The sequence below is a fragment of the Engystomops pustulosus genome, chromosome 1 (assembly GCF_040894005.1).
Source record: "Engystomops pustulosus chromosome 1, aEngPut4.maternal, whole genome shotgun sequence".
Lineage (NCBI taxonomy): Eukaryota > Metazoa > Chordata > Amphibia > Anura > Leptodactylidae > Engystomops > Engystomops pustulosus.
Window position 1 is genome coordinate 76,197,958 of NC_092411.1, and position 16,451 is coordinate 76,214,408.

The 16,451-nt window shown below is 39.2% G+C and overlaps 1 protein-coding gene across 6 annotated transcripts in view; it reads left to right on the forward strand.

The window, feature by feature from the left end:
* SFSWAP (splicing factor SWAP) overlaps nucleotides 1–16,451 on the forward strand; it is a 63,493-nt gene that overhangs the window by 35,115 nt on the left and 11,927 nt on the right. For 5 of the 6 annotated variants that reach the window (XM_072144409.1, XM_072144412.1, XM_072144414.1 and 2 more), the window contains 3 exons: nucleotides 502–741; nucleotides 5,906–6,093; nucleotides 15,824–16,083. In XM_072144409.1, coding sequence (XP_072000510.1) covers nucleotides 502–741; nucleotides 5,906–6,093; nucleotides 15,824–16,083 — 688 coding nt within the window. The remainder of the gene's footprint in view (nucleotides 1–501; nucleotides 742–5,905; nucleotides 6,094–15,823; nucleotides 16,084–16,451) is intronic. The other variant, XM_072144410.1, reaches the window with a different exon arrangement.

The following is a 16,451-nucleotide window of genomic DNA, read 5'->3' on the forward strand; positions in this document are numbered from 1 at the left end:
ACAGAAAGGGTCCTTTTCCTGCCAGAGTTTGTGGTCGGAGCGTGCACAATTTGGCCTGCAGGGAGCCTTGCTGTGCTAGGCTGTGTAGAGACACAAACCTTTGACAGCTGGGATTTACCAACCCACTTGTGAATTTCTTAATAAATATTCAAGAGAAATGAAGGAGGACCTGGATAATGCAACATCGTAAAAATGCACCAGAATTTTTGTTTAATGGAGAATACAAGTATTTCCTAACTTAGACCTGTCATGAGCATGACAGATCCTCTTTGGATGAGTCCATGTTGCTAAATCTTAATACAGCATTTTTTTTTTTTACATTTGTGGATATTTCAGTTGCTATCTGGCTCCTTGGTCTGTGGTACCCGTAGTACTAGAACTATGCCCAGATGAACAATTTGGATTTTATTTGGATTCTATTCTTTTGATGTATCTCATGCTTGGTGAAATATGTTCTGTAAGTAATAAATTTCTCACAGATTTCCATTTTTGTATTTTCAGTTTCCTTTGCTCCAATAAGCTTTGCAATAAAGGTGAAGGAAACTGACCTTTTGCCCCTTGAGAAAAACAGAGTAAAATTAGACGACGACAGCGAGGAGGATGAGGGTGGAGAAAGCAAAGAGGGTCAGCAAAGCAAGACCAGTAGTTGTTCTAATAGTAACCTGTTAGCTAATGCTGGGAGCAGTACAGTGGAGGAGAAGAGACCACAGCTAACCCCAGAGGAGCTGGAAGCTAAACAAGGTATGTATATTGTGTGTGTATAATATTTTATATTGCTTTTATGTGTTTTTACACTTTACTCCTATACAGCCTATTGTCATTACATCCTCTCACAATAGTTTAAGGTCATTCCGGTACATGCAATAAATCATCTTCTGTAAGTTCCCAGACTACATTCACACCGCTGCATGCTTAAAGGAAATCTACCAATTGTTTATATGCATTGTGAACCAAAAACCTTGAAAATGCTGTAGCTACACTGATGCAGTCCCTGAACTGAGTGGTTTTGCTTAAAAAGAGAATTCTATAAAATTCAGGACCTCTGGAAAGCTGGGTGCAGACTGGCTGCCGTACATAAATACATTACTTCCATATACACAGGAGCTGCCTGAACTGTCCACACAGGACTAATCAACCTTGGCTGGATGACTTGTATACAGCAGCTGGGCGATGGTGCAGTAATTGATTACTTCTGCCTGTCAGGGACAACACAATGAATATGTATCTTCTGCAGGATGAGGCTGGAGCAGTGTATAATTAGGGTGAGGAGTGCGCCTGAGCAGCCACACGTGCAACAGAGCCTCATTATCATAATTTTATAAAAAAAAAATTTTCTGCAAAACCATTCAGTTTAGGGATTAAACAAGATATGTTTCTACATCAGTATAGCTACAGCATTCTAAAGGTATGTTTGGTTTATAATGCATGAAAGTAAATGGTAGATTTCCTTTAAAGGGGTATTCCCATCTGGGCATTTACATTTAATTGAATTCATTTGCCATATGTAAACATTTCTTCAATTGGATGTGTGAAGATAATTTCTCATAAACGCTGCCATGTTGTCCCTTAGAAATGAGATGGATTCCTTGGATACGGCCACCTCTGCTGGAGGGATTGCACAAAGAAACAAAAGGTTTTTGTATATGAAATGTCTGGGAGTTACTGCATGTCCCACAGCCGTCCTGTGGTAATAATTGCTGAAGCCATGTGGCGAGGCAGGGCTCAATAGCGAATGTCTGTCCACCGCTGCCACAATGTGAGGTGGTCGTATCTGAGGAAGCCATCTCGTTTCTAAGGGACAGAATGACTACATTTATGAGAAATTATCTTCAGACAGGAACTGCCTAGATGGGAATACCCCTATAAGTTATAACACACAAATATATCCTGCAGATGAGGTGTGAACTGCCCCTTAGAGTCTGCTATGATGATGATGATGATGATCATGATCCAGTTTACAGAGTCTGCGTTTTCTTCCGTCTCTTTACCAGCCAAGTCTCCTGAATGGCGGGGTGACGGCGATGAATTATCATGTAGCATGTCAGGACTTGGAGTCCCAGATGTTGTGGAAAGCTGATTTGTATGCAAATGTAACATTCTCTCAAATACTCAGCCAAATATTTGTATTGTTACATTTCTCTCGCGTAGCTTGATGAAAATTGTCTGTCTACAGTACCATTAGTTGAATATCAGATTTCTAAGCCCCATCTTTCCGGGGGAGGGGGAATACAGAAAAATATCATTAATAAAACCAAAAGATCTCATGTATCAAGACTCGAGGAAGCAAATATAACAAAATCATTGTTGGCCAGCTCCTATTTCTAAATGTTTTCTTTGTAGAGCATTCATCTTTCTATAGGCCGTGAACTTTTTGTATCAAGAGATTAGCCCATGCCTAAGCTCTGTACACGTCTGCATCATGATTTATGTCCATGTAAACACAGCCTGAAATATTGAGTTCAATTAATGTCATACTTGGGTCATATTATGAAAGTTTTTAGAAAAAATTCCCACATACTCACAGGATCCAAGTGACTGGGTTTTTTTTTTTTTACCTAACTTATACCTCTAAAGTCTATAAGCATGAAAACCCATTAGTCAAAATGTACTTTTTATTAGTAACTATTGTTAAAAAGGTGTAACGAGCACACCAACAAAATGTGCTCAGTATGTGCAGTGTGTACATAATAATAATAAACAGCGTGATTTAAAAACGCAGCTGGCGTGGGTGGTTATTTCAATGTGGAGATGTTATTATCTTGTGTTACTAGTGGGGTAGACAACTTAGTGTGGTTACAATTATAAGCCACTGTTAGTCTTCACATTGACAACGCTGTATTCACAAACTATGCCCTTTGTGTGGTCTGATGTCACTATTTCAGTTGTTATACAAATATGACCCTGTGCTGCGCTACCTATAGGTTTAACATTTATTGTATTGCTTATGCTAAGCACATAAAGACTATATCCCCACAACGCTGAATGCTAAAATATTTTGTGATGCACTTTGTACGGTGTTAATTGCTCTTATAACATTCTACTTCCTATTAAAAGAGTTGGTAACATTTTTACAGCCACCCCAACATGTTTTGCCAGTTAATGGCGTCCTCAGGGGTATCGGTGCTGTATAAGATGCCGAGCAGGTTTGGTCAGTACTTTTATCAGATTGCATCATTCCTACCAATCCGAACGATCTCTCTCCGACTGGCGTCCACTGTAGTCCATGTTTGTGCATCACAAATTATGTTGGCGTTCAGCATTGTGGGGATATAGAATGTGTGGATCGTATGTAAGATGTGGGTCAGAGTAGCCTTTACGTGCTGACCATAAGCAATACAATAAATGGGAAATGGGATTCCCCTGTATGTAGTGCAGCACAGGGTCATATTTGTATAACAACTGAAATGGTGACCACACAAAGGGCATAGTTTGTGAATAAAGCGTTGCCTATGTGAAGACTAACAGTGGCTTATAATTGTAACTGCACTAAGTTGTCTACCTCACTGCTACCGCAACATAACATCTCCACATTGGAAATAACCACCCACTCTAGCGTGTTTTTTAACCCCTTCACGCTCCGCGGCGGATATATCCGCCACGGAGCGCAGTGACTTAGCGCTCAGTGGCGGATATATCCGCCACGGCGCTTATGCCGGCTCGGCTCTGGATCAGAGCCGAACCGGCATCGGGAAACACGGGGTGCCGGCTGTAACTAATAGCCGGCACCCCAGTGTAACACCCGCGATCGGAGTTGTCTCCGATCGCGGGTGCTTAACCCTTTAGATGCCGCGGTCAGCGCGACCGCGGCATCTAACAAGCATCTGGGGTGTCTTTCCCCCACGATCGGCCCCCCCGAACCGTTTTCGGGGGGCGCCGATCGTTGCTATAGTAACTCTGGGGTCCGATCTGGACCCCAGAGTTACTAGCAAGAATTGCCAGTAAGATGGCGTCTGTGACGTCATCTTACTGGCACAGTGCCAGCCTATGCAAGTGCATAGGCTGACACTGATAATACTCTGCAATACATGAGTATTGCAGAATATTATCATGAACAAGCAATCAGAGGATTGCTTGTTCATATCCCATGGTATAAAAGTAAAAAAGTAAAAAAAAAAGTTATTCAATAAAAAAATAAAGTCATAAATCACTAAAAATGCCCCAAACCCCCAAAACATATAAAGAGACATATAACTCAAAAAAAAAGTCTAAATCATAACACAAACCCCACATATATAGTATCACCGCGTCCGTAACAACCCGTAGAATAAAAGTAAATCATTATTGAACCCCCACGATAAACGCCGTAAAAAAAAAACTGTTATAAACCCTCCAAAAATTATGATTTTTACCTTTTCAATCCCACAAAAAATGCTATAAAATGCGACCAAAAAACCATATGTACTTAGACATGATACTGGTGCAAAGTACAACATGTCCCGCAAAAAACAAGCCATCAACCAGCTCCGTAGCCAAAAACGTAACAAAGTTATGCCACTTGGAAGATGGCAATACAAAAATTATAGATTTTTCCCCACATTAGGGTTTTGTTTGACAAATTTAGTAAAACGTAAGAAAATATATTCATGTCTGGTATCCCCGTAATCGTATCAACCCATAGAATAAAGCTAACATGATTATTAGTCTATACGGTGAACACCAAAAAAAAAAAAGTCAAAAATCCAGTACAGAATTGATGCTTTTCTACTCCTGCCCTCAAAAAAAGTTCCTAAATTTTCAACAATAGGTGATACCAACCCCAAAATGGTAACAATGGAAAAAGCATCTCATCCCGCAAAAAAAATGCCGTCACATGGCCCCAATAACGAAAAAGCGAAAATTTTATAGCCTTCAAAAGGGGCCAATGAGGAAACTAAAATCCTGGCAGCTGCAGGGCTCTCCTTCCCTTCTGCGTCTCGCTGTGCGCCCATAACACAAGTAACGGCCACATGTGGGGGGTCTTTGTACTCAGGAGAAATTGCAGAACAAATTGTATGGTGGGTTTTCTCTTTTTATATTTTGGAAATGTGTAAATTTTAGGGCTAAATGAACGTATAAGGGAACAATTTGACCATTCTAAATTTCACCTCCATTTTGATTCAATTACTATGAAGATCTCAAGGGGTTAACAATCTTCGTAAAAGCTGTTTCTGATAGCTTGAGGGGTGCAGATTTGAAAATGGGTAGATTATATAGGGGGTTTTGATGCTAAATATGTAAAATTTCATTCAAAACTGTATTTATCCCCAAAATAGTCAATTCTGAAAATCCGGAAAAGCGATATTCTATTTGTAAGCCGCGTGACATCAAAATAAATTATCCAGACATTTCAGAAATTATGAAAATGTAAAGTAGACAAATGGGAAATGTTATTCAGCAACTTATTTAGGTGGTAAATCTATCTGCCTGAAAACGCGGTGATTTTGAATTTCGAAAATGGCAAATTTTTCAAAAAATTTATCATATTTTCTTTTTTTTGTAAATAAACGCAAAACTTATCTGCCAAAATTTACCACTAAAATGAAGTACAACATGTGGGGAAAAAACAATCTCAGAATCGTTTTGATAAGTAACAGTGTTCAAAAGTTATAACCATATAAAGAGATGCAGGTCAGAATCCAAAAAATCGGGCTGAGCCTTAAGCTGTAAAATGGCTGCGTCCTTAAGGGGTTAAATCCCAATGTTTATTATTATGTACACACTGTCGCATTTTGTTGGTGTGGTTATTACACCTTCTTAACAATGGTTACTAATAAAAAGTACATTTTGACTAATGGGTTTATCATTCGTATTGGCTTTAGTGGTTTATATTATGAAAGTGGCTTAGGGATATCAAAGGAAATTGATTTTGCACCTACTATCTAGTTGTGAAATATTCCCATTAAAATGTAATCTTTTGTACCTTCAGCAAAGCAAAAACTTGAGGACAGACTGGCAGCAGCTGCTAGGGAAAAACTGGCGCAAGCAGCCAAGGAATCCAAGGAGAAGCAACTGCAGGCGGAACGCAAAAGGAAAGCTGCTCTGTTTCTACAGACTCTTAAGAATCCACTGGAAATGGATATGGGAAAGATGGAGGACAGTAGCTTTAATTCGGAGGTTGGTTGACTTTATTATTTTGGTGCCTGGTCTAGTTCAGGTATTGATCCAACGGCTGGTATTTAATGAGTTGGTAATTGTAGGTCGGAATAACTCCAGTAGAAATGTCAGACCCATCAACTACAGATTATTTTCTGTATTGTCTCTATAGGGTTATCATAAATCTCATACACTGCAAAATTACTCTGTTTGCTGTATAATACAGTAACATGTGCAAGTACCATAATAGGCTGAATGCTGTTGATAAATGTCAGATTGGCAGCAAATAAACCAGGTGCACTTAATCATAGACCCAGTCACTGAGACTGTGGTAATCATCTTATATTTGTTATCCATGCCTTCCTTCCTTTTTAAAATCAACATTTACAATTATGTTAATGAGCCTGGAGTGCTTTAGAGACCAATACCAAAGCCCCTTTGCACTGTTTTAGGGTTTGCAGCCCATGTAAACATGCTCTATGGTGGGATTGTGCAACCATACTTTGCCTTATACAGGCAGTCCCCGGGTTACATACAAGATAGGGACTGTAGGTTTGTTCTTAAGTTGAATTTGTATGTAAGTCGAAACTGTATATTTTATCATTGTAGTTCCCGACAATTTTTTTTTTTTGCCCCAGTGACAATTGGAGTTTCAAATTTTTTTGCTGTAATAGGACCAAGAATTATCAATAAAGCTTCATTGCAGACAATTTTAAGCTGATTATTGCAATCTGGGACTATTTTAAAGCATCCAGAGAGCTTCACCAGAGGTCACAGTGGGCAGAGGGGTCCGTCTGTAACTATGGGTTGTCTGTAAGTCGGGTGTCCTTAAGTAGGGGACCGCCTGTACATGGGCTGAACGCGTTCTTGAGAAATGGCCCTCAAGCTGTGCAGGAGCACATTTCTCTCTCCCTGCTACTCCCAGGGCACTCCCATAGGAGGTGAAGGAGTAGTGCTCAGGCACAGTGTAATAGCCTGTGAAGCTATGTCATAGAGGATACTTCCCCCATAGCCCTTCTCATTAGCATCATTTTGAAATCTGATTTTGTAAACAAGCAAGTGTCTCTGGTTTATCATTGTGATGGTAGATTGCCTTGTAAGTCAAATCTCTGCACAGTTACATAGAAGTGACACTGGCTCAAAGCATTGTGCACAGTCCAAAAACAGTTGCACAAATGATCCAAACTCCTACATATTTTTAGTAATAATAATGACAAGTATTAATTTTTCCCCTCTAGTTTGAGTTGTAGAACTGTCACTGCTGTTGATGTGCAATCCTTTGTGCTGCTTCACTGTGCACACAGCACAGACCTTTCTGTCTAATGTGGCTATCATTTATTGTGAAATGTCAAGCATATGCAATAAATAGGTTAAAAGCATGCCCATTTATGGAAATCAGAATGCATGCTCATTCCATTTAATTAATCTCTGCTAATAATGTTCATGATTTCATTAGCACCAATCAAAGTGGAAGCACAAGCACTTCTAGAACCAGCAGTCTACAGAACAAAATGTCGTCCTCCTGCTGAACATATGACAGCAAAAAAATCTCTGAAGTCTCCATGTATTACAGGGCAGTTGTCACTTTTTATATTACACAAGATTCCTATACAACAGTGGTGGCGAACCTATGGCCCTGGTGCCAGAGGTGGCACTCAGAGCCCTTTCTGTGGGCACTCACCAAAGAGGACTCCAGGTATCTTCCTGCAGTCCCAGACAGCCCAGGACTTGCTGTGCACAGAGCTATTTTAAGGTAACAGTGCTACCTGGGACTACTGGAGGAGTGGGAAAGTGTTGACAGATCTCAATTATCATTGTAGCTCCTGCTGCAGCCCTGACAATTCTTCCTGTTTATGGGACCCTGGAGCAAAGCTACAATGATCATCCAAATTTCTTATATTTTCTGCTTTATTGGTGTTCTCAGATACTGTTATGAATGAAAGATGTGACAGAGAAGCGAGTATAAATCACAAATTACATTTCTGTGTTGGCACTTTGCGATAAATAATTGGGTCTTGGTTGTAGTTTGGGCACTCGGTCACTAAAAGGTTTGCCATCACTGGTATACAATATGATATGGATATTACAGGGGGTGGGAGAATAGATGCTTAATCAGATGACTGTCTTGTGTTCCTTTAGTAAATGAAGGGGTCTTTAACCTGCATCTTTGAGGGCCACTTTATTCCATTATGCTAAAGCTCTGCTTTTTGGAGAAGTAGTCGGTTAGTAATGTTTGGATGAATTAACAGGGATATTGTAGCAATTTTGATCTAGTGAGAAATTACATCTTTATGAATGTGGGGAATCTGATCTATTACCTCCTCTAATGCTGCTGTGCTGACTCAGAACAGTATCTTTTTTTCTTTATTTAATGGATTGTCCCACAGTGCAGTAACAGGTAGGGAAATTTAGAAAATTACCATATACTTCTATGCAGAACACAGTTGCTGCCATGTTTCGGTCCAACACTGGGAAAGATGAGCTCTATTTAAATGGCAAATAGTAATTCGTAAATCGGTCTACCACATGTGGATTTACTTGATGAATCTGGCATAAGTAAGCTTAAATGACAAGTAGAGAAGGTTGACACATGTCGTAAACAATATGCAAATCTTTCACAAGTTAACAGTTGAGACTTTTGTACGCCAGACAACTGACGTTTCTACAATGATAAATCTCCCCCTATGTTCCTTGAGAAGTATCCACGTAGCTTATTCCTTCCTTAGATTGTCAGGGCTCTGATAAGTGCAGGGCCTCCTTGTCCTAATTGTTGTGATTTGTTTAATGCACAGTATTTGTTACTGCGGTCTTGTTGTTGGTTTCCCTTCCTTCATGTTTCTGTCATCTCCAGAAAGTCTCTGCAGTGTCTCTATGAGCTTTTCTACTGCCTAATTGCTTTAGCTTGCTGAATACAGGGAGAACAGCGCAATACTTGTGACTGCAGACTGCTATTCAGCGGAGAGGAAGCTTCATGCTGTTTGTTGTGCAATTTGCTCATCAATTAGCTCCTGGCAAGGAAAAGCTCTTTGCACAATTGTAGCATATTTTCTGTCTTAATTTGTGAACTCCAATCCAGGAAAGAAAAAAAAAAAGTAATGACTTTCCTGTTTTTCCTTTTTTAAGTCCTCTGTTGAAGGGGTTGCTCATTAGCTTTACTGTGTTTAAAGTTGTGTATTTTCTGAAGTAGTCTTTTATAATGCTTGAACATTAGTTCCACAGGACAAAAGGCACTTCCTTTAGCGAGTTTGTTTGGTTCTTTTTTTTAATTGACATTTCACTCAAGTGTGGGTTTTTTTTTTTGTTTGTTTTTTAAATAAGAAAATATACACACATACATATATATAAAAGCCTTGTTAAAGCATTTCATCACTTAGTGTTGTCTTTGAGAAGCATTCCAGCTAATATAGGCTTATATATAACAAAAACATTACTGAATAGAATTGCATGGGGCAAAGAAGTAAGCAGGAAGCCAAACAAATGGTCGGACAACTTGTAGCATTGTTCTCGTTTCCTATTATATAAATTCAGAAAAAAAGAATGTTAAGGAGACCTTGATAGAGGTATACTGGCCAAACCACATCAAACACACAACTTAAAATAAAATAAAATAGACATTTTTATAGACCTTCACTGCTGTAATCCAATTGAAGACATAAGTATAAGATATCTCCTTTTACAGCAACTTTTTCAGGCCATATACTGTATAGCTTTTTTTTTCTATTTTAATATTACATTTGAACCACAAGGGTACACTGGCATGTGATTTTTTTTAAAATCTCTTTTGCAGTGCATTATAACATCCTTGAAGGTCTCTGGTTTGCGGTCATTTCTGTGGGGTGCCAGAGGAAGCCTTCTGGGTGAGAGAAGGCTCTTAAAAATCTAACTCAGTTGGGAGATAACCGTTTTCATGCTGATACTCAAATTTATTTTGTAAATTTATCCTGTGGAATAGAGAAAATATAAGAGAAATATGCTATATAAAAATATTCGAATAAGGGTCTTGTGCTCCAGGACATAAGTGCTATCGCGCTTGGCGCTCCAGATATAAATAATTATGCACACTTCTTATGCACATTATTCCATCCCCTGGCCGAGAGTCTGGCATGGTCTTGCGCAGCCGCACATTGCATTGCGTATCCAGACACATGAGTCTGCGAGAGACTGCGGCTGTGTGAGACTGTGCCGAGAGCTGCAGACATCAGTGGCTCTCACCCAGGGGAAGGTGGACGGCATAATTATCTATAGCCCAAGCGCAATGCTACATACACATTGCGGAGCACTAGATCCTCATTTTATTCCACAGATTCCAATAAAAAGAAAAGAAATTTGAATATCAGCATGAAAACAACTATCGTTAATGAACTTGGCGCCCAACTGCGTTTTCAAACCGGTTTCCTTTTAAGGTGATAAAGGGGGGCATCGAGAGTGTGGGGCAGCACAGCGAATACAATGAATCAAAGCCCAGTTTGGGTGCAATCCTCCAACATCCCGATCCGCTTGAATGAAATCCGAAAGGCAACAATTCATGTAAATTGAAATCATGGCAAAAAGGTACAACTTTGAGCTCATCAATAGAGCTATTTTCAAGCATGCCATGTGTGAATAAAATCGCATCAATTTTCATGGAGTGCTGCCTCTCTGCTTTTTTTCACAAGATTCAAAATGGAGACGTTATTGATTGTATTATAAAAAGTCTAACACTTTTCCAAAAAACTCTTCTCTCTAGTTGACCAGAGAAGTCTCTAGTGCAAAACATTTGCAAAAGTTTTGAAACGTACAATAAAATTTTTGTTTTGTCGTTCTTCTATACTGCAGCAGTAAAACAAGACCTAAATCTTGAGATTGCACTCTGCCAAAGCTAAAGCCTGCTCATGTGGGCTTTTAGTGTAGACTATAACAGGTTTACAATAATTAGCTTGGTTTTGGCAAATGTTTTAGTTCATAAAGAGTTTTCGTGTCCTCGGCTGCCTCATCAGAATCATTGATACAAAAGCAATTAGCAACGCCTGCGACAACCCTCTAAAACATACTCTGCCTACTATTGATTTTGTGTATGCAGCTTGAGAAAGAACTGATGGATGAGCTGGAAAGCAAAGCCAATTCTTACGGGAAAAGCAACTTAAAACAATTTTAACTGTTTTGACTTTGAGATACTAGTGTTCATGTAGGCAGATATATTCACATACTGTACATTGTTTTTAAATGGCTGCAATGATTTTATAGATCTGTGTTTCTGTAAGGAATGTGTTTCAGTTTTGTTCTGCAAAGTAACCGAAAGATAATGAAAAAGAAAAAAAAAAAAATTACTGCAGTTTTTCATGTACAGACAATCCCTGGGTTACATACAAGATAGGTTCTTTAGCTTTGCACTTAAAGGAAAAACTGCCATTTGTTTTGAAATTGCTGTAGCGACGCGGATGCAGAAATGTATCTTGTTTAATCCCTGAACTGAGTGGTTTTGCTGAAAAAACTATTCTAAAATTATGATAATGAGGCTTTGTCGCTCCAGTGGCCGCCCACCGCTCTCCTCTTACCCTAATTATGCACTGCCCCAGCCTTGTCCTACAGCATTCCGAAGGTATGTTTGCTTCACAATGCCTAAAAACAATTGGTAGATTTCCTTTAAGTTGAATTTGTATGCAAGTCGGAAGAGCTTTATAATTGTAGCTCCAGAAAAAAATGTTGTGCTATTAGGGGAACAAGGATTATTATTAAAGCGCTTCATTACAGACACCTTTATAGCCTGGGACTAAAGTAAAGCATCCAGAGAGCTTCACCAGGGATCACATTTGGTGGAAATGTCCATTTGTAACTAGGTCTTATATGAGTTCATTTTATCAAATAGTTTCTCTATTCATGTGCCACCAGTTCCTTTCTGCCATAGTACGGTCATAGAACAAACAAGACCATAAAATACTTGAATAAATAATATATTTTAGTCATTGCAAAAAAAAAAAAAAAGTTCAAATTGGCTCCTTGGATGTGTGATGAAATGGAAAAATTGGGACTGTATAGACTTTGCAAAGTATCTAATTTCATATACTCTCTATTACTCATAATACAGGACCTAGTACCACATAAGTACCCAAACCATCCTAGTATCCTGTAGTGGATATCAAACCACATAAGTACCCAAGCCATCCTAATACCCTGCAATGGATATCAAACCACATAAGTACCCAAGCCATCCTAATACCCTGCAGTGGATATCAAACCACATAAGTACCCAAGCCATCCTAATACCCTGCAATGGATATCAAACCACATAAGTACCCAAGCCATCCTAATACCCTGCAATGGATATCAAACCACATAAGTACCCAAGCCATCCTAATACCCTGCAATGGATATCAAACCACATAAGTACCCAAGCCATCCTAATCCCCTGCAGTGGATATCAAACCACATAAATACCCAAGCCATCCTAGTACCTTGCAATAGATATCATACCACATAATACCAAAGCCATCCTAGTATCTTGCAGTGCAGGGCCGATTCTAGCATATTTGCTGCCTGAGACAAATATAAAAATGCTGCCCCCCCCCCTCCCCCCGCTCCTGTTCCATTGCCTACTCTCTTTTCAGTAAATGCTGAAAACTTTACTAACAATTAACATCCCCACAGGCAGCTCACACACTGTCACTGACTACAGGTTCTGAGTCATTAGTGGCATCTAGTACCTTTATAGATGACAATCTCTTCCATCAGTAGGACTTTATTCCGGGTTCTCCAATCCATGACGTATCACTGCTATAATTTTTTTATTTTATTAAATATATACAGCCCCCCTCCCCCAGGAAAATAAGAATCTGACTCCATATAAATAAATAAAGCCCCCCCCCCCCAGAATAAACTGAATTTGGCCCCATATAAATATATACAGCCCCCCTCCCCAGTATAATCATAATCTGGCCCCCCATATAAATATATTCAGCCCCCCAAAATAAACAGAATCTGGCCCCCCATATAAATATATACAGCCCCCCCCCCATAGTAATCATAATCTGGCCCCCATATAAATATATACAGCCCCCCCAGTATAATCTTAAATTAGCCCCCCCATATAAATATATACAGTCCCCCATATAAATATATTCAGCCCCCCAGAATAAACAAAATATGGCCCCCCATATAAATATATACAACCCACCTCTTGAATAGACAGAATCTGACCCCCATATAATATATACAGCCCCCCCCCTCCCCCAGTATAATCATACTCTGGCCCCCATATAAATAGATACTGCCCCCCCCCAGAATAAACAGAACCTGGCCCCCCATACTAATATATACAGCCCCCCCATATAAATATATACAGCCCCCCCAGAATAAACAGAATCTGGCCCCCATATAAATATATACAGCCCCCCCCCCCAGTATAATCATCATCTGGCCCCCATAGAACTATATACAGCCCCCCCCCCCCGTATAATCATAATCTGGCCCCCATATAAATGTACACAGCCCCCTAGTAAAAAAAAAAAAAAAAAAAAGGAATCTGGCTTCATATAAGTATATAGAAGAAACCACAGAAGTACCCAAGCCATCCGAGTACCCTGCAGTGGAAAAATGGCTATCAATATTAAAGGAAACCTACCATTTCAAATGGTAGGTGTAAGCTGTAAACACCGAGCACCAGCTCAGGGTGAGCTGGTGCCGGTGCTTAGTTTCGTTAGTGTTAAAACCGCGGTATCGCGGTTTTAACACTTTCTAAACTTTATAGCAGAAACTGTTTAGGCGCTGCGTGCGCACGATCGGTCGCGCGCAGCGCCGAAGCAGCTTCTGCTATAAAGTTTAAAAAGTGTTAAAACCGCGATACCGCGGTTTTAACACTAACGAAACTAAGCACCGGCACCAGCTCACCCTGAGCTGGTGCTCGGTGTTTACAGCTTACACCTACCATTTGAAATGGTAGGTTTCCTTTAAGGGTATAACCATACATTGGTTTTTCTGTGCAGATTTTATACATATTTTGTTACAGAAAACCTGCAGCATAATGCAGTAGCATACGAGTCATAGTATCTTAGTTGAACTTGATGTGTTTTTTTCAACCGTATAAACTATAAAACTAAGGAGGGGAAGTCAATGGGATTTGTCAATGGATGGGATTTGTCAACGGGATTTGTCAGGAAGTCAATGGGATTTGGAAAAACCAATGTAGATGATGCATTTTTTCTGCACTGAAATTGTTGCTCAATGCAGAAAATAAACTTGTGCGTTCTCTTGCATGAGGGGTTTTTTTGTTTTTTACATTGTACTCTATGGAAAAGTGAAAATCTGCATCATGAATTTGCTTTAAATGACATTGGATAGGTGAAAAGGAAATGAAAAATGCATGCAGAGAAAGGCATGTAAATCTGTATAAAAAGAGCACATAATTGATGCAGATTTTCTGAATGAGTTTTTAAGATGCTGTTATTGAAGCCAAAAGCAGTTGTGGATCATAATAGATGAGAACTTATCATTGAGAGAAGCTGCTCCTCCTTTTTTTCATTACACTCCTGGTTTAGACATCAAAAACTGCATCTGAAAAACTGAATGTGTGAACAAACCCTATGAATTCGCCTCAGGTTCTAATGTATTTAATTTTCTTCTCAACTTTCTTAAAACATAACTGGAGTAACTAAGCTTTTTTTTCCCCTTTCTCACAAAGCAGAATTGCTTACTTGCACTTTTTGTGTGTTTGGGGGGGGGGGGGCGGTATTAGTATGTTTGTGTGTTTTAAGCAATAAATTAGACCTGAAATGTGATGGTATTTTTACACCTGCTGCTTAGCCCTCCTATAGAGAAGCCAGAACTTTGCCAAATATGGACATAAAATATATGCTGACGATTCCTCATAAACCCTTGACCACTGACATGATTTATTTCTTGCTTATTTCATGTCAGTAATTCATCTTGTAAAATGCACCAATAGGAAACTCAAATCTCTGGAGAGAGTGCAGCCCTAATTCTAAATTCCAGTCGACTTGCAGTGTAATAATTGTTAAATTTATGCAGTTACCGTATGTTGAAGACTAATTTTCTAGTCTATGGTCTAAAACTTAAATGTTTTGACAGCAAAGTTTCAGTAATAGTAGTATTCTAGGAGCATAAATATCAGACACGAGAGAAAATGAAAGGTAATTATAGAAGGAATACTAATAAACACTTCCTTTCCCGGGACATTGCTTTATGTGCTACTTCATGATGGCTCCATTGGAAGCTACATGAATATTTGTACATGTTCTGCCCCTTCAGTAGACCCCATCGGTGAATAAGAGTATAATAGTGAGTAATGTTGGTAAATTTTTCTGTGTATTACGTGACTAAACCTAACATTTGATCCTATTTGTGATTGAGTTTTTGCTTGCAATCCATTGATAGTACTGCTCTGATTTACCATCATTGTAAACCATACATTCTGCTCATACAATTATATATACTAGTAGGAAGAGAGGTCAGGCGCTTCCATTAAGTGGGATTCTCTGATGGGGTGCTTTTTTACTCTGTAATAGATCACATCAGGGTAAAGGGCTTCCTTGTCCACATTAATTCTTTTCATGTGATTTCCTTCCCTCCTAATCTGTTTTTCACCCTGGAATTTTTGTTAAATACCTTCTTGACCTAAAGAGTGAGAGGCTTGCAGAATTGTCAGATTACATAAAGTTTCTATGATGGGAGAGGAGCTGTGATTCACAGCAGCACGGTCTGCAGCAGCTGGAAAATGAAGATCCCACAATCACTATAAAAACTGTATTGTGTCTTTTAGGTAAGCTCCATGGATTGTGATTTACTCCCAGAGGACATCATTGTGCCTACAACAGAGTACCCTGTCACACAAAGGTCACCAATTCGTGAATTCCCATATGACGAAAAGGAGAAAAAGAAGAAGAAAAGAAAGAAACACTCTAGGTCAAGATCTCGATCTCCAAGAAACCATTATGAATCCAAATCCCGATCTCATTCAAAAGTGAAGCATTCACTTCCCACAGCATACAGGACAGTTAGGCGTTCCAGGTATGCTAGCAGGTGTGTGTTTTTTTTAAAAATAAATATACTGTACTTTTCAGGCTATAAGTCGCACCCCACATGTAGTCATCAAAAAAAAGGAAAAATATATTTTAAACCAATTAAAAATGCCCTGTTTCCTGGTCACATATATACTCAAATGAACATACTCATCACTGCTACATTCATACACATACACAGCTCTTCTTCATACCTAGTCCCAAGTGCTACTTTTTTCTGACCCCATTCCCTGTTAGCATTTTTTCTTGCTGAAAAACACAGTTAGTTTGAAAGCGGAGTTCTTTGCCCTTCCATAAATAAAGTTCTTCTCTTTGTTCTGAGATTCTAGTCAAAACATATGTCCTGTCATACTTTTTGTGGTCATTTTC